Genomic DNA, 18,448 nt, shown 5'->3' on the forward strand with positions numbered 1-18,448 from the left:
CTTTAAAGCTAGTTGTTACTACAGGATGGGATTCACTTAATTTGGGTATCGCATGCCATGAGACAAGTCCTTGGGATTTTCTAACAATCACACATTCATTATTGCAAATTGTTCTGTACACAACTATATACCGGTAGTTGTATATTGTTTTTTTCATATATTTTGTATCATACAAAATATATGAAAGGCCCATCTGTATTTTCCCCCCCAAAACAGGCACATTCTTTACCATAAATAACATTTACAGGGTATTAAGAGTGATAACACGAGTATTTTGCAGACATGAACACAGGAGATATTTTGACTGTTTGTGCACACCAAAGATATAAAGAAGTAGAAGTTAAAGGACCATTTCACCACTTTTCAACTATGTTCATGATAAAATACCACACCTTTTTTCTACTCAATCTGTGTCTCATAGGAGGGCTGTGGGCAGTTCTGAAACCCGTCCACCACCACCAGTGACATTAACAATTTGCATTGCAACTTTTCAGTAATAAAAAGCCTGCCGTTTCTATTTGCGTGGATCGATGTCACTGGTGGACTGGTTTCTGAACTGCCATTTTTTTTATTAGAATTTGCCATTTTATCATGAACATTAGTGAGGAGCAATTATATGAAGGTTGAAAAGTGGTGAAGTGGTCCTTTAGGAAACCAACCAACACCATAGTTCGGATCTCCGTCCTCGTGTCACCCTGTCACCTCACGGGCACCAGCCTTGTGAAAGGCTTTGCACAGCTCGGTGCTCAGATCCGGCCGCCTACTGTGTGCATCAATTTGCACATACATGCATGCACGCGCCGTTTCCGTATCCGCTCTAGGTGCAGACCGGATCCGCAACCCGTAAAGCGAATTGAACCCATTGACCCTGGTACACTCCGCTTGATTGGTCCAAATAGTAAACCTCTTAGCTGCGTCTGATTGGTCTAGACGGTAAACCTCAGTTTCTGATTCGTCCACTCGGTCGATCTCACAGTCAATCTTCAAACGGCTGCGTCCACCGCCCCTCTCTCGCGTTGACTATCTGGTAAAGAAGGAGCAATATGGACACTGCAGGGAAAGTAAGTTATTTAAAAAAGATATATGATATATAAGTAATATATACATTGAGTAGCTGCTCTTGCTGTTACTGTTAATGGTCACCGTCCGTGCTGTCTTCGCATTGATCACAGAAATTATATTGGGAATAGAAACGACGCCGAGCTCGTGCAGTTCAGTGGATAAATAATTAACAAAGAAGCACTGTTTCACTTTCATTTTATGGAACAAATTTCTGAAAAGCATATCAGATAGAATGATTTTCATTGACACCTGCTACTACAGTCAGTGAGAGACGTGCACAGCACTTCAATAAGTTGCTCATCGTGGTTGTGGATAACACGAAAACGAAATGCAACTAATGGTGTTCTCTTTCGCTGTAACTAACGGCTAACGGGTACCTGGCTGGTGGACATGAATTAACCACTTTAAACTTGGCGTTCCTATTCTGGGAATGTCATCTCATTGTAGACGAAACATGTCAACGGTTTGCCCCCCCCTATATTGTCTAGGCCTAGGTCAAACTCAATATTCAATTTCTGATAGTAGCCAAACTACCCATTGATACTTGCTTCAGTCGTTTAAAAAAAACTTGTGACTCAATATCGCCCTCATGTGGCGGAGTCAGGTTAGGATAGTGCCTGTTCAGTAAAAGGAGTCTCCATATCTCCCCAGCTCTTTATTAAACAGAAAATGCATTTTCAGCTCGGTATACCAATTATATCCTATCAGGATAGAGAACTCAGTCAGGATACAGATTAAATGAAAAGTGAAATTACAAGTGATGACACAAAGAAACATTGTCACCTACCTGAGAATGTATTTTCTGTTTATTAACGTGCTGGAGAGACGGCAAGACCCCTGTGACTGAACAAACAAAACAATTATGAGCTCACAGGTGAGCTCATATTGACTGCAACCAGCTGCTACAATCTCACACCTCTTGTAACTGTACACATACAGTCTACTCCTCACCCTGTAACAGTTGTTGATTTATTGCTGAACATTGTCTATTTTTCAGGTGATAAAGTGCAAGGCTGCCGTTGCCTGGGAAGCTGGTAAGCCTCTTTCCATTGAAGAAGTGGAGGTGGCCCCTCCAAATGCACATGAAGTCCGCATCAAGGTAAAACACTTGCATAACGGCAAATGCATAATCTCATCTCTTTACAGTAGGCACTAGGCAGCCTGTTTTTTATGAGCCAGTGCTAATAAGACATTTAGTCACAACCATCAAATATAAATACTAATACCGTAGGCGTAGGTTATTTATGTAACTAAGAACCATACAAGAAAGCAACAGAAGGGACAGATATTGAAAAGGCCAGCTGTGAGGAAAAAGATATACACAGCTGAATGTTCCTTTGACTAGATCTGAAAGAATGGTTCCACAGCTGTCTCAATCATTACTTCTTTAGGCCACCAAAGGAAGGACTTCAATAATATACAATAATTATAACAAGCACAAATGTGCCATAAACCATCATGTTGTCATAACAGAATTTGAGCAGTACACAACTTTGGTCCAGTTACATGGTTAGTTATAATGTTCTTTTCAGGTCTTTGCCACAGGGGTGTGCCATACTGATGCCTACACCCTGGGTGGAAGTGACCCTGAAGGTCTTTTCCCAGTCATCCTGGGCCATGAGGGTGCTGGTACAGTGGAGAGTGTTGGTGAAGGGGTCACCAAATTCAAGCCTGGTAAGGTTCAAGTGAAACATTCACCCTGCCCTCAACGTTGTGTTTGTTTTGGTCTGGGTCTAAAGTTCATTTTACATATACATCCTAAGCATTGAACTGGTTTCATTTAGATTATTTTAACATTTTACCTAAATTATTAAAGCAGTAGATTAAACTTGGAATATCCACCACATTGTGTAAAAATGTGTCTCTTGCATACACAACAGAGTTAACTGACATGCTAACTATTAGATTGTCTTTTTCAAACAGGTGATACCGTCATTCCACTGTATGTGCCACAGTGTGGAGAATGTAAATTCTGCAAAAATCCCAAGACCAACCTTTGCCAGAAAATTAGGTAAATAGATTTGTCCACACAGAATCTTGTAAGGATAGTTGTCAAATGTAACCATTCATGAATTTCTGAAAACCGTTCTGGATCTATCTAGCAGTGAAATGTGTTATGAAGCAAACCCCTGGGCCTTTACTAGCCTGTGTTCAATATAATCAAAACACAGCAACGACAGTAGAACACATAGCCTCAGGTATTCCACCCTGGCCAGGCAAATGAAAGCACCAGTCATCAGTCATCATTTCAATCGTGCTCATGCCTCAAGCTAAATACTCACTCTCCTAGTGTAATCACCCTCCTACACAATCCCCTGACCCCCTTCATTTTTGCTGCATATTCTCTGCAGAGTAACTCAGGGGCAGGGTCTGCTCCCTGACAAGACCTCCCGCTTCAGCTGTAAGGGCAAGCAGCTGTTCCACTTCATGGGGACCAGCACATTCTCTGAGTATACAGTGGTTGCTGACATCTCTCTCGCCAAGGTGAATGAGAAGGCGCCAATGGATAAGGTGTGCCTGCTTGGCTGTGGCATTTCCACAGGCTACGGTGCTGCACTCAACACTGCCAAGGTGGGTTGATATGTAAAATTGAATGGGGCTAATTCTTCATTGATTATTTTAGTTAATTACTAGGTCGCATCGAACAGATCTATTTTCGGAATCTGTAGTATATTTCCATGCAAGGAATCTAACCTGCATTCCTCTGACACAATAAGAGGGAAAGAAAAGAAGAGATAAGATATCAAATTTAATTAATTATATGTCTTTGCTTTAATTGACACATTTGGAGAACAGTAATACGTGTCCTTTCATGAGTGTCTACTGTCTACAGGCGTTGATTCCACCTTAACAGAACTGTACGTGTTCCCTAACTGACCATAGAGATGGGAGCTTATTAGTGAAATCACATCGTGTTGTTATTGGTTTGAACAAATCCCTGCATGTATCCTTCTCTCAGTGGCATATTCATGAATTCAGTCACCTGATTTCAGTCATTTGGATTCCATACAAGCCACTGAAGCCAGCATGTCTTCTATGTATTGGAAACATGTTGCACAGCAGGAATAGCACTTATTTTAAGATCATTTGAAGTTGTCAAACTACTGGCATCCTCCATAAAATACTAATGGTCTCGAACTTTTCATAATATTATTATAATATTATTTCATATTTCAATCTGTGATTTCTTCACCTGGTTGGCAGTATGTAGAAACACAGGACCAACAACATAACTTTACATTGTGTTAATTTGAATTGTTTACAAAACAGAGTGAGTGTGGGTGGCTTTGAGTCCTTTCACACTGTTTCAAAAATCACACATTAGCACTATTTAATTTTGCTTACAATATTTACATGCCATAATATTAAACTATATATGTGCTACCTATGATATAAAAATAGTACCGTATGTTTGACTCTGTTTTAGGTGGAGCCTGGCTCTACCTGTGCTGTGTTTGGCCTCGGTGCTGTGGGTTTGGCTGTGGTCATGGGCTGCAAGGTCGCTGGAGCGACCAGAATCATTGGCGTAGACATGAACTCTGACAAGTTTGAGAAGGCCAAGGAGTTTGGTGCCACCGAATTTGTGAACCCCAACGAACAGAGCAAGCCCATCCAGGAAGTTCTTGTGGAGATGACTGATGGAGGAGTGGACTACTCCTTCGAATGCATCGGAAATGTAACGGTCATGGTGAGTCTGATTTGGAATTCGGAGTGATAACACCATTGCCATACCACTGTTCATTCAAGCAGTGAAGCTCCAGACGGCAGGACACATACTAACATTCTACATTAGCACATGCTAAAGTGTGATGTAGAGTATGTATCAGCCACAGTAGTTCAGGGTTGTAGTTGTAGGTTTACATTTTGAGAATAACATCATGGTACTGTCTAACTTGGAAACAGTACCAGTACAATTAATTAGAACACAATATATTAAATTTCCTTAGATAAGAACATAATATAAATAGATATTGGTCACTGCACATACTGTGGTGGCACCTGTCAGGAGGGAGTGTTGAGTAACCTGTCCTCACTGGCAGGTGAGTTAGTAGGATACAAAAGCAGGGACAACACAAATGTGTGTGGGGAGGAATCAATTGGCATTATTATTAATGAGAAATCCGATACTCAACCTTAAATGGTATGTGGTTGGGTTGGGTGGCAAAATCAGATTGTTAGTGGTTCTTTGCTACACTATTCACAAAACGTTATTTTGCATCCGCGTGGTCCGTTCAGAGTGATCTCTCTTGCTCTCTGATTCTGACTGGTAAACATACCAGCTGAGCTGACATACAACAATGTCAGTGAGTGAGAACAAGCCTGTTAATGCACACAAACAGCGCAATCCTGTGGTGAAATAAAAGTTGGCGTGCAGCCGTGCAGCGTTGACAGTAGAATCCCTTGGTGAAATAATAGTTGGCGTGCACAGCAGGAACAGGACAGCAGGTTAGGTTGTTGCTATCCCATTGGCTGCAATGCTATATCCCATGGATGCCCACGAGAATATATTATCCCTTAAATTATATTTTCTATCCCACGATTTTGTAACCCTTTTTTCACCCCTGTGTCAATCATCTTATGTGATCCTGGGCTCTACACACCCTCCGCCAACCTGGGGAGAGCAACGGACTTGAACTCATGCTTCCTTCATGCCTGAGTGTCCAAGTTGCTCCTTTACACCTGACAGGGGGGAGTTTCCCTGGTGGGACGTAGCGCATGGAAGGAACACGTTATTCCAACCAGTTCCTTTCCCCTCCATCAGGCGGGAGGCAGTTAGAGACCAGGATTACTGCATGTTTTTGTGAGGGTACCTACCCTATATGGAATATATTATCCCATTGCTGAAAATAGTTGCATATTAGACAAACGCATGGGAAATAAAGGGGGGGAAATTTAATAGGTACTGTATACAGCAGCACGCTGCAATGCCTAATACAGCAGCAGCAGCAGCAGCAAGCAAGCAGCAGGAGGAGGAATGCAAACCTCCGGTTAAAGTAGCCGGTATGAGATGGAGTGAGTGTGTGATTGGCTGAGTGAATCATGTGGATGAGAGCATGATGCTGCAGCGGCCCAATTAACGGCCAGCGCGACTGAACTTGCTCTGTGCATGTCTACGACAGGCACAAATGCTCATTAGTTTTCTTTTTTTGTATATAACTTTGTAATGCTACTGACGTTTGTTCGAAACACTCTTTTTTGCATTGTGGGTTTGAGCTGCCCTTTTCGATGTCAATCAATCAAGTGAAGTCACCTTAATCAAATTAGGGGTTCAGAGACTGATGCCTTTTTTATCCATATCAATTATATATTTTTAGGGGCATGTCATGTGGTCTACCTGCACAGCCCGTGTGATCCACTGGTAGATCACGATTTACCTTTTGGGCACCCCTGCTATATCCCATTGGCTGAGAGCAAAAAGTGTGTGGTTGCCTAGAGATGAGGCTGCCAATGAGAAAACCAGCTGCACTAGCGCACTAGCTTGCACATTGATTATAGACTCGGCTTGCTATTGCATAGCAAGTGATTCAATTTTCTTTGTCTTTTCTTGTCGGAATGCGTGACTTATAAATTCTTCTGACCTCCACATGACAACCCTCTGGAATGGTTCAGCGATCCAGCTGTGCTTCAAAATGACACTGACTGAGAGCGGAGCCGAGTGTTTTCCATTCCTTAAAGCAAACGCTACCTTGCTTGCTGTTATTTGCAATATTGGAAGGGGGAGAGGGGTGGAGTGGGTGGGTGGGTGAGTGAGGTGGGCAAAGATGATACAAACTGGCTTGTGGGGTTTGAGGAGCTCAGCTAATGTATTATAAATATTCTTTATTTATAAAATGATGAAATAAAACGTTGCAGATGGTTTATGTGCAAGCCAATCTTGGAACCCATTTGGGAAACCACCTCCTTTTTTGTGAAGTCACGGGAACTTGACTTAATTTGTATTTTAATCCAATAGCTCCATCAAGAATGCAAACTGAGGGGGTGGCTGTGGTTCAGGAGGTCCAATGATCCGTGGGGCGGTGGTTCGAATCCCGGCTCCTCCTGACTACATGTCGAAGTGTCCTTTTAGGCAAGACACTGAACCCCACAATGCCTCCAGTAGTTGCCACCATTGGTGTGTGAATGTGGGAAGTGAGGAGGCTTTGCCACTTCACCTCCCAATGCATGAATGAATGGAACATTGTAAAGCGCTTTGAGTAGGTGTGTGTGTTATATATATATATATATATATATATATATATATATATATATATATATTGGCGTGAGGTTGTGACATACAAATGTTACTAAAATAATAATCATACTAATATGGGGGGAGAATACAACGGAGACGGCACTTCTTTCACCTGACAAATATCACTGTGATCATTTCTTGTTTCACCTTCCTCTTGCACGTTACTTCACAGGTGGTGATACTATGCAGTATACGCAGAAAACGGTAACAGATGGATGTCCAGTTGTAGCTCAGTTTGTGGTGTATTTATTGAAAGATGTGCAGTTGAAATGAACATACCATGTAGCGATTCTCCTGGGTTGATAACATTCGAATCCGCTAGTTATTTAGTATTTCTGTCTCTGGCTGCTGGTAAGAACGGTGTGCTCCCATTCCGTGTTCTTGTTCCGAATCTGATCTGCATCTGTGTGACCCTCTAAATACACACCCAGTGCTGGGTACTTGCAGTACTTATGTCATCAGCTGTGTCGGTCCATCAGTAAATGGTGCATTTATATAGCGCCTTTATCCAAGGCGCTTTACAGAGATTGTGCATTACATTCACCCATTAACACACACATTCATACACCGATGGCGGCAGAAACCATGCAAGGCACCAACCAGCACATCAGGAGCAATTAGGGGATCAGAGTCTTGCTCAAGGACACTTCGACACTAACTCTAACTGGCAACCTTGCGGTTACCATCCAGCCACTCTACCCGTGAGCCACCACCGCCCATTAGTCAAGGTGGTCATCTTTAGCCGGTTCATCAATAGTGGTTAGTTTCACCTGTTGATAGTTGAATGATGAATGCAACGATTGTGTCAACAAATGCTATAACATTCAAAACATGGGGTGGGTCATATATTCTATATTACACATTAGAGACGGGTGCGCACATTAAGATTAGACACACCAACAGTCCGACATGTGGAAAGGAAACTATCGTCGGACTACCGCTCAAACTGCGTTTCTCCCATGCTTGCGGCTAAATACAGAAATGTATTCAAATGGAGAATTGTACAGGTAGTTATATTCAAGCAATGTTCAACTAGACCTTTAAATAGCGGTCAAATCGGGAACACCTTGCTGTGCTCAAATGAAAAATGCCTATCAATGTATTTGTCACTATAATTCAATTTATTTCAGACTCGGGGTCCATATGATATATCACATACAAAGAACTATAAATGTTACATTCATCATGAGTCAACAAGTGCTAGGTTGATAGTAAACCTTAATTTATTTTATACTCTGTTCTATACTATGGTGTCGTTTGACAAAAACAGATCAAACGCATCCTAATAAGTGAATATTTATTTGATATGATTATTTCTACTTTGTGTGGTTTTACAAAATATTATGTATACAGCTTGTGGGTACATTGTTGAATTATGTCATTAATGGAATCAAATATTGATTAAATACCAGTGTGATTCTATGATATTATATTTGCTTAGGCACCCGAGAGATGGATTAAAAAAGCCAGCTGATGTATACATATTAGATTAGATTTCCTCTGCCAACATTTTGAAGGGAATTGGTAACCTGGCATGATAATTATAATATAACTAATCACATATTATAGATGCAGTGCAGTCATGAATTAAAGTTCTTAGTCGCCACTACTGATGTCAGTCTTTTGGATTCCATTTCTAAAACATCATAATTTCACATGGAGTATTGTTAATTGTTTTAGGGAACAGTGCTAGTGTGGGGAGGGGCTCCATTCAGACTTGCATACAGTAAGGGCTTGGCCATACACATTTTTTCAGTCATGAGATTTCGTTTAGCTTTAATCCATGTGTAGTGCAGCATCATCTCCATCAGAGGGCACTGCTTTCAAGCAAAAGCTTGTTTTCTCTTTTGCCATGCATGTACCGGTATATGGTTCAATACATTTGCTTTAGCATGTGGTCCAGTGACAGTACACTGTGACCTCATTGAGGTAGTTACATTTTAAAGTAAATTCAGTTTGCAAGTCCAGCGCATAGAAAACCTACTAAGTGGCACTCAGAACAGTGTTAAATATAAAACGCAACACTCACAATTTAATAACCCTAATCTATTTGACTAATTCATGCTTGTGTAATGCCACACTCAAGATGGTAGTCTACATTGAATACAAAAAAAACTATGTTGCCCTTTTCGTGAACAATCCTCTTACAATTTGTAATTTCAGAGAGCTGCTCTGGAAGCATGCCACAAAGGCTGGGGTGAGAGCGTGATCATCGGGGTGGCTGGAGCAGGGCAAGAGATCTCCACAAGACCTTTCCAGCTGGTCACAGGCAGAGTGTGGAGGGGCACAGCATTTGGAGGTGAGTAACACTTTTTCATCAAATAGGCTTGGCCAATTAGAATCTTTAATATTTGTCTCCTCGTTATAGAGCGCCGAAGTCCTGACATCACTCGCTCATCCCCTGGTCCCACGGAATATAGCATTGGGGCATCTTAAAATCTTACAAACAATTGTGGTCCAAAAATAAACCAACTGTCCACAGTGCCAAATCAACTGCAAGCTGCGGGCCCTGGAGCTTAAGCTCCACTGTCTCGGAGATATTGTCGGGGAGGTGTCTCTGTATCGTTTACGAGTACGACAGTCTGTCACGCATATTTGATACAGTCTGTTTCTAGCAATTTTTTTATTAATTTGGCAGCAGTAACATTAGCGTTTTCTCGCAGTTAGTTGTTTCTTCATATCCATATGAGTGAAACGGTTAACCGCTGGGATGATTTGTTTTATTTTTTAAACAGTTTTTATGAGGCGATCTAAGAGGATGGGGATTATAATGCAAATAAAAAAGTATACGAACCCATGGACTTGGCGTCCTCTAGTGATATTGACATCAGACTTCAGAGTTAGTTATAGCTAACTGATGTTAAATGTTTTTGCAGGAGGCTTTGTGATGTGTATACCGGTAGTTCTGCTTGCTTTGCTTTTTAACTTGACCCAGACAAACCTCACTGAGCCTCAGGCAGTGGCGGAAACTCCGTGGGTTCAGAGGCGCGATTGAACCCCCTGGCATTTTGGCAAAGGCGCGACTGAACCCACTGCATTTTGGCAAAATATATCTATATGCACTGCAGTAAATGATGCACCCACTGACTGTCCACTGAAATTTCCCCTCCCCAGTGGTCATGTTGTCATGCACGTAGTCACATACCTACAAGATAGGTGTTGGGCCGCCGCGCATGCCGCATTCAAATGCTAATAAGGTGGCTTTTGTTCGAAAAAACTAAACTCGTTTTTTTTCCACCGCTGGGGGGGGGGGGGGGGGGGGGGCGTGGATGCTTGAACCCCCTGCCGTTATAAGAACTTTCCGCCTCTGGCCTCAGGTGCATTGGTAGGAGTGAGCAATGGATTTGTAGAACATTGTTCAAGCCAATATACTAAGCCTAATATAGACTGAACTTTTATACTATAGCTAGAGGTGGAAAGTAGGATAGCTTTTTACCCCTGTCTTTGAGCTACTAAGATGGGTAAAACATGGACAGTCACTGTCATGTGTAGCTTTGTAGCTTATTGGCTCCAAAAACAATGTTTCACTGTATCTGTATAACCGACCAACGTTACTGTACTTGGTATGCCGATTGCTCTAATAGCATACCATAAGTTAAACTTACAATGGGGCATCCAGGTGGGACTACTGTAGATGTTTGAATCATCTGTGCATAGGGATTTGTGTATGCTCCAAGGAACACAATTGGATGTGGGCAGCTGGGCAAGGAGGGTGATACTAATACTTGTTACTGCAATGTGATTCGATGCATTTTTCATGTTACAATTATTTTATCTTGATGTAATTTGGCAATTTCTCTAGATTTTGTTCAGACAGTAATTCTCCAGGTAACAGGAGTGTATCTGTCACACACCCAAGATTTGGCTAATGGCTCAATTCTCCAACCATCTTGTGATACCCTGTTTCCCAGGCTGGAAGAGTGTGGAGAGTGTCCCCAAACTGGTGGAAGAATACATGAATAAAAAGCTGAAAGTGGATGAGTTTGTGACCCACACATTGGCCTTCGACCAGATCAATGAAGCCTTTGACCTTATGCATGCCGGAAAGAGGTGAGCAGAATGGTTGGGCGGTCAGTGGTCATAGGGGCTATTCATATGTTTGTGTATTCATAATATATATTTTTTTCTAAAGAGAGAATGTGTGTGTATATTACCTGGGAATCAAACCCAAGTGAGAGTATAGTTAGTAACCCCATTACTCTCACTTGCTTCTGTTTACTTGTGTTGAACTCTACAATAATTTATATGGATTATCTCAACTTAATTTATCATTTTTCATTGCAGTATCCGTGCAGTGCTGAAGTTCTGAAGTTCTTGATTTCCTGCCATCTATCACATCCGGCCTTCAAGCAATCTTCTTTTGTAGTTCTAGCACTTGATCTTCTGCACTTATACTTATACTTTACATACTGTGTCTCCTCATTAGAATGCAGGTTTTCTCTGTGGTGTGACATTTTCTGTGTGGTCAAGAAAGTTTTTCAAATTGCATTGTTCAGCTTGATCCTCTAATAGATTGTTATATGAAAAAGAAAATTCTCATTGCCAAAGTTCAGCCATGGCATTTGCATAGCTAAGTTGCAGCACTTATACCACATGTGTTCTTATTAGAATGTAAGTCTTCACAGCAGAATGCTTGGTTTAACATGTTCTCCATGTGGTTATTAAATGTCTTTCAAATTACATTGTTGTTGTTCGCTTGATTGTCTAGTAGTCTATGTCTAGTAGTCATCATGGCAATCAGTGGTGAACAAAGTACTAAAACCCTGTAAAATTATAGATTGTCCTGGTCAGATTTTACTCAAATTTTACTAAAATGAAACTTGCTCTGTTAACACTCGTGACTGAGATGACCTATTTTTTTTTAGATTTTGAAGTTTATTATCTTTGAGAGCTAAAGTACTGAGTACTCAAGACTAGAGATCAAAAACATGTATCTAGTGCAGGAAATTGCAGATGGTACATTCAGCATAGGTAGCTAAATATTACAGAAAAAGGAGAGGCCCTTAGGCTTACTTCAGGCACACTTGCGCTGATCAAACTGGTTAAACCATATGCATGCATGGTGAAGTGTGCCTAAAGGACGTCTTAAGGGCTTCTCCTTTTCCATAGTAAGGGCTGGAGTTCTCTAATAAACAATGTGAGGTATTTTTGCCCCTAAAGCTAAATATTAGGTGGGAGATATACACTAAACTACTTAGGCCTAGACTTTAAGACATATTGCTGTTTTACAATGTTGTATTTATTTATCATTTTGCAGTTTTGCTGTCATGATCGACTGACTGCTTTGACAAACAGCCAGCAAAATAATGTGTTTCTAAAACTACACTGAATTACAAGTTTGAGTATGAAATTTAGTGAAGTTAGTAGATGTAAAGCAGTGTTGAAAATGTAATGTACAGTTACATAAGCCAAACCAAAATGGGGGAGAGAGGCTATTAAAAATATAATAGAAGATTTTCCCAGTACCAACAATTCTATACATTTTTAATCCCTTTCAACCTGGCATCTCTATCCTCCATGGGCATATTATTTTCACAAATAATTCCAAAATCACTAATTTTTTCAAACTCATCTGACCTTCAAGCTCATATTTGATGACGCGGTATGAGCTCACAGCGCATGCGCAACAACTAGAAGCAGGTGGTTCTATGCCGAGCGCAATCAGGTATTTTAGCAAACACTGGACGTCCAAAAGTGATTGTGCTTTTTCTTGAAGATGGCGACCGCCGTGGTAAGTGCACCACGTTAGGCTACAACGCTACATGGGGTTTAGGTCGCGTTGTAACTCCGATCAAGCAACGTTCTCTACTTTTTTGGCGTCAAATAAAGAGTTTGCATTGACGTTTTGACACGTGGCGGCTATTTTGAGCTTCAAATGTCCAGCCATGAGATGGGATATCAAGCTTGCCTTTCACAGATGTTTTCACTTATTCAGCACGAGGACATACATTTTTGTTATTTTGCACATAGGGCTCCATCTCGCACCAGGAGCCCTGGCTGAATGATGATGCAATTGCGTAAAATCCTAGTCCTAGTTTTGTCTTGTTTACACAGTATAGGCCTACTACTAAACATTTTTAGATGTACTGCAGCAATTGATATTCATTCCGTTTTATGATTAATCAATGGAATACAATTTACAAATGAATGGCAACCAAATGAACGAATGGCTTCTTGGAACGTCAAGAAATGTTGAAATAGTCAGCAGTAATGCAAAGCAGTGGTTTATATCAAAGTGGGATCTAAGGTCTCGAAAGACCCTAACCCAGGGCCAGGGGACCTTGACTGAGGGGGTTCCAGTCTCCAGAGAGTCCCCAGCTAAATTTCTTAATATAGCTAGCATCAAATCAGTTTAACAGTAACCCTACATATACAAAGCTTACAATTTGAGCTTGTGGGTCGGTTATTTTCATAAAATCTTAAACATCTAACTATAAATGCCACAGAAGGCCTCTGCCTGGGCTCTGGGCAGGCCCATATATGGAGTTGGCCTGTTATGACATCACAAATATGTTCTGACATCTGCATAGACTCCATATTTTGGCATGCCTGATCAAGAACTCCATATTATGGGCATACAAGGGACAAGGACATAATAACTGTGGGGCATGCATTTCTAACTTGCATCGTTCCAAGTAGACCAGTGCCCAAACCCAACAGGCACCGCTCTAGTTTGAAGAATTCAGAACATTTTAAATGCATCACAAATCTTGTAGGCCCTATGGGTGTCCCTGGTACAAAATCTTTGCAGATGGGTCTGTCCAAATGTATGTCAATTCAGTGATCCATCATGCAAGAATAAAAACTAAAACGCAGTCTTGGTGTGTGCGACCCATTACCTTTATAATGTGATTTGAACGGGTAACGCACCATAAGTTAGACATTGTGATTTGGAATTTGCTGTTGTAATTTTGACAATTCTTTGAACTGTTACCCTGTGTAAATACTGTAGCCTATATTATGTGCCAACTTTGAGGCAATATACAGTAGTAGACAGCTCCTACCTTTTTATTTGTTTGTTTTTGATTTGAGATGTGATGCAAAATATATAATTTGATCATGGCAGAATGAAAGTGGCTAGCACAACGTGTGTCCCCAGATTTGGACTGAACACAAAAGTTATGTTAAGAGACTTATGTTAGAGTAGACGACGCATGAATTATGGCCATCAAAACATTGATCTTAGAGCACTTTTTTTTAATCTTATTCACAGGACATGAGTGATTATGTTTGGCTTGGCATATTTCCTTATGTCTTTCTGTTTCCTCAGGAGTCAACTTTAATTCCAGTTGAGAAAGAAAAAGTTGATGAAGCAGCTCACATGATTGTGAGCCCTGACTCTGAGTACATCAAACATCCATTGCAGAACAGGTATGGCCACTGGTGTACATGCCGTCTAAAATCCCTTGAATATTGTCGGGCTACAGAGCAAATTGTTGCTTGACATCAATGGTTGCTGTGTAACTGAATTGCAGGTGGGCTCTTTGGTTTTTCAAGAATGACAAAAGCAAAACATGGCAAGCCAATCTGCGTCTGATCTCCAAGTTTGACACAGTGGAAGACTTTTGGGCGTAAGTACTGTGTGTGTGTGTGTGTGTGTGTGTGTGTGTGTGTGTGTGTGTGTATACATGTCCGTTTGTCTCCCCTGTAGATTGTATTTTATATCGTTGATTAGTCCCCTTTCCAACAAGGCACAACTTGAAAGAATCGTGGTAGCTCAAATCAAGATGTTAGTGAAAAATGTTCAGACTTGTTTATTGTAGATTATGTGCAGAAACTAACTTCAGTTTGCACATTGTTGTATCATTGTTGAATGATGAAAAGACACAGTGTGCTGTAATTTAGTTTGGTTAAAAAAACTTGTTAAGTCACTGTCCTGCAGACTGTAGCTGTCATATAAATTCTTTGTTAAATTAATTAACTCCTATTCACTTCTAGATTGTATAATCACATTCAGCTGTCAAGTAATTTGATGGCTGGCTGTGACTACTCACTGTTTAAGGTAAGAGCTTTGGTTGCAGTCTTTGTCTTGACAATGTAATGAGTCACATTGTTCAATGTTCATGCTGGGGTATGTTAAACCTTAACTTCCCAGAAATGGCTGTGATACAGACTGGCACTACTTCCAGGATGCATGTGTATTTAACTATGGTAGTCTACCTGCCCTTTAAATAAGATTATCTATCAACCCCATGTGATGGCAGGAGTCTAAGGAAAGGTCTTATGTCAAGAATGCTCTCTCAGCTTGTCAACCTGCCCAAATAGCCAGAGCACTACTTGTTCAATTATTAGTACATAAGCAGGACCTGTAAATTAAGTGTTCAGTGTGTGGTAACGGGTCAGACAAGATTATTTTTGGTTGAAAGTCATGTGACTTATTTTGTTTTTTTCCCCTCTTGGCTCTGGCTTTACACATTTTGAACTAGCACTGGCCAAATCGGTTGTGGTTAATGCTTTTTATCTACGTCTCCACTGGCCAGAGTTTAGTTGTACCTTTGCAAGTCTGGCTGAATGCCTGTCTCCACTGTTTTAAGCACCGTTCCAAACCTGAATGGAGCATAGCTTAACCGGACACATTTCATAACCGAGCCAAAACTGTCTGCTAGCTCTGACATCTATTTAACGCTTATTGATTCTGTATGGCACAGTTCCTTCCTTGAGGGGAAAATGTTGCTGCTTGAGATGTGGCTGGAGTTTTCTATACGTCCCCTGACCTTTGCCTAACTGAGATGGATGGATACTGTAGATACATATTCAATACATCTGTCCCTCTGGGAAACCTAAGGTCCCTTCATCTTTTTGGTGCAGGATGGGATCGAGCCAATGTGGGAGGACGAGAGGAACAGGGGAGGAGGACGCTGGTTGATCACGCTTTCCAAGCAGCAGCGCAAGGCTGACCTAGACCGCTTCTGGTTGGAGACGGTCTGTCATTTGTTTTCACTTAATTAGACTTTCCATCTAATCACCCAAACAACCACATTCTGTGATCCTTGAGCCACCTTGTTTGTCCACCCAGCCATTATTACCCACTGCCAGGAAATCTTAGACCAAAATTGGCCCTATATTTCCATGAATCATTTGCATAATAATTGGCCCTATATTTCCATGGATTTCATTTGCATAATAAACACTGGCAAGTGATCAAACAACTCGCTGTTGAATTAATAGAGAAGGAATTATATGAAATACAGTATTTGTACTTTTACCAGCGTATTAATCACTTTAATTAGTAAATGCCAGAGCAGTTGTTAACTTGGTGAAAATGTCAACTGTTGTTCCTGCAGCTCCTATGTCTTGTTGGAGAAGCCTTTGACGACCACAGTGATGACGTGTGTGGTGGTGTCATTAACATCCGACCCAAAGGAGATAAAATTGCAATATGGACAACAGACTATGAGAACAAAGAGGCCATCACACACATAGGGTGAGCTTAAGTTTATGATAGTCTGTTTATGATAGTCACAATACATTTTTATTGCCCTGAAAAGCATCTGTGTAAAAAACAAGAAGTGAAAAATGGATGGAACAAGAATACAACATTTCTTATTGGTTAGAGTAACATGATTAATACATTAACAAAATATAGTGAGATATAGTGTTGGTTTAGGTAAGTTTTTTTTAAATGAGCTTTCAGCTTGAAATAATTCATTTAATTTGACCGTCTTGGCCCAAATGACTCTGCTTTGAATTGATATCTGTACAACAGTGGTTCTAAAACGTACGCCTTTGAGAACCACTGCTGCACAGTGTAGTGACTGGACGTATTAAAGTGAAAATGGGCTCTGTGCACAAAGTTGCCCATTGTCTCTCGCTGCTGTCGCTGTACAGGCTGCTGCACAGCGCTGCACCGCCTGCCACAGCAGATTAATAGTTACAGTCCAAGGGCCCCCATTGGCTCAGGACCCCTGTGCACGTGCACACTAGGCGTCCGTGCAATGCATTTGTATTCTTCCCAAACAGTTTGCAGGCAAAATTCATTTTCAGTTGATGGTGAATATAACAGCCATTCCCGTTGTAACGTTTGTCCATTAGGCATTTTAGTGTTCAACATGTCATTCGTCAATGAATGTATTTTACCACTTAATCTACAGTCTCTTGCCGATGCAGATCGATAAGGTGAGACAAATCACTGTCACCTGAAAGTGATGCACGTCCGTCGTCCGACTCCTTCCTCATCATCACACTTTTTATTGAAAAAATATTAAATGGATGGTATTTGTTTTACCATAGCAGCATTTTTAGTTTCTTTGTTTTTTTTGTTTCTCCATCTTGTCAACATGGCATTTGACAGTCACCGGTCCACAACGCTAATCACGCTCAGCGAAATACCTGATTTCGTCATATGTCTCTGGCATTGTTTGATTTTAAACTGTTAAAAATATTAAAATGTCATAATCACACACTACATTTTCTAAATTAAATGTACTCAAATGTTTTGTTTTGTTTTATGTAAAATTACACGTGCGAACGTGCACACATGTGCAGTGCAGTGCACACTTGGCACAAGCCATAATCCGTGCTTGGTGGGGATTTGTGTTTAACTTGAATATTGGAAAATGGGTTCCAGGTTGGATAACGGGCATACCCTTTACGTGCAATACCTTGATTTTTCCTTATGTGTATACTCTTCTCAGGCGTGTCTATAAAGAGAGACTGGGTGTTCCACCTAGGGTGATCATCGGATACCAGTCACATGCAGATACAGCCACCAAGAGTGGTTCCAGCAGCAAGAATACGTTTGTCGCCTGAGGAGATGCACTCACCAAGATTAAATTTGATGATTGAAGAGGGTGTCATTTCCTACCTACTTCTGTTTACACTATTCCCAGTAGAATTGATTTAAAATGTATTTAAATGAAAGAAGAAAGAGCCTTAAAAGCTGAGATTTTGCATGGCCTTATTTATTTAAGGGGGTACAATTTATGCTATTTCTTTGTCAATGGCATTGGAGCATTTTTTTTGTCTTGGTTTACTGCATAAGGTTTAAGTTTCACTGGGAATGTTCTGAGGCTTGTGTTTTCTTTAACTGCACACAGCACATTGTACTTATTTGTCCTTGCATAACTTTACATGTTCTCTTTTGACAAATGTTTAAAATTAAAAAGAGAAACTAGTTTTTACTTTAGTTTTTTGCATTGGTATAGCCTGTGATGT

General features: G+C 40.8%; 2 protein-coding genes across 2 annotated transcripts; both read left to right on the plus strand.

Annotated features, from left to right (window-relative positions):
- The first annotated feature begins 974 nt into the window (after nucleotides 1–974).
- Nucleotides 975–11,974, plus strand: adh5 (alcohol dehydrogenase 5). The gene is made up of 9 exons (XM_080774818.1): nucleotides 975–1,061; nucleotides 2,060–2,161; nucleotides 2,595–2,736; nucleotides 2,986–3,073; nucleotides 3,414–3,633; nucleotides 4,490–4,750; nucleotides 9,458–9,593; nucleotides 11,206–11,344; nucleotides 11,579–11,974. The coding sequence occupies exons 1-9, from the start codon at nucleotides 1,044–1,046 to the stop codon at nucleotides 11,601–11,603; spliced, it is 1,131 nt and encodes a 376-aa protein (XP_080630944.1). The 5' UTR covers nucleotides 975–1,043; the 3' UTR covers nucleotides 11,604–11,974.
- A 961-nt stretch (nucleotides 11,975–12,935) lies between these two features.
- LOC308322455 (eukaryotic translation initiation factor 4E-1A-like) lies at nucleotides 12,936–18,143 on the plus strand. Its single transcript, XM_080773731.1, has 7 exons — nucleotides 12,936–13,025; nucleotides 14,565–14,665; nucleotides 14,770–14,865; nucleotides 15,233–15,296; nucleotides 16,103–16,216; nucleotides 16,579–16,718; nucleotides 17,929–18,143. The coding sequence occupies exons 1-7, from the start codon at nucleotides 13,011–13,013 to the stop codon at nucleotides 18,041–18,043; spliced, it is 645 nt and encodes a 214-aa protein (XP_080629857.1). The 5' UTR covers nucleotides 12,936–13,010; the 3' UTR covers nucleotides 18,044–18,143.
- Nucleotides 18,144–18,448: the final 305 nt, after the last annotated feature.

The sequence above is a fragment of the Protomyctophum bolini genome (assembly GCF_963924005.1).
Source record: "Protomyctophum bolini genome assembly, chromosome: 10".
In the NCBI taxonomy this organism is placed as follows: Eukaryota; Metazoa; Chordata; class Actinopteri; order Myctophiformes; family Myctophidae; genus Protomyctophum; species Protomyctophum bolini.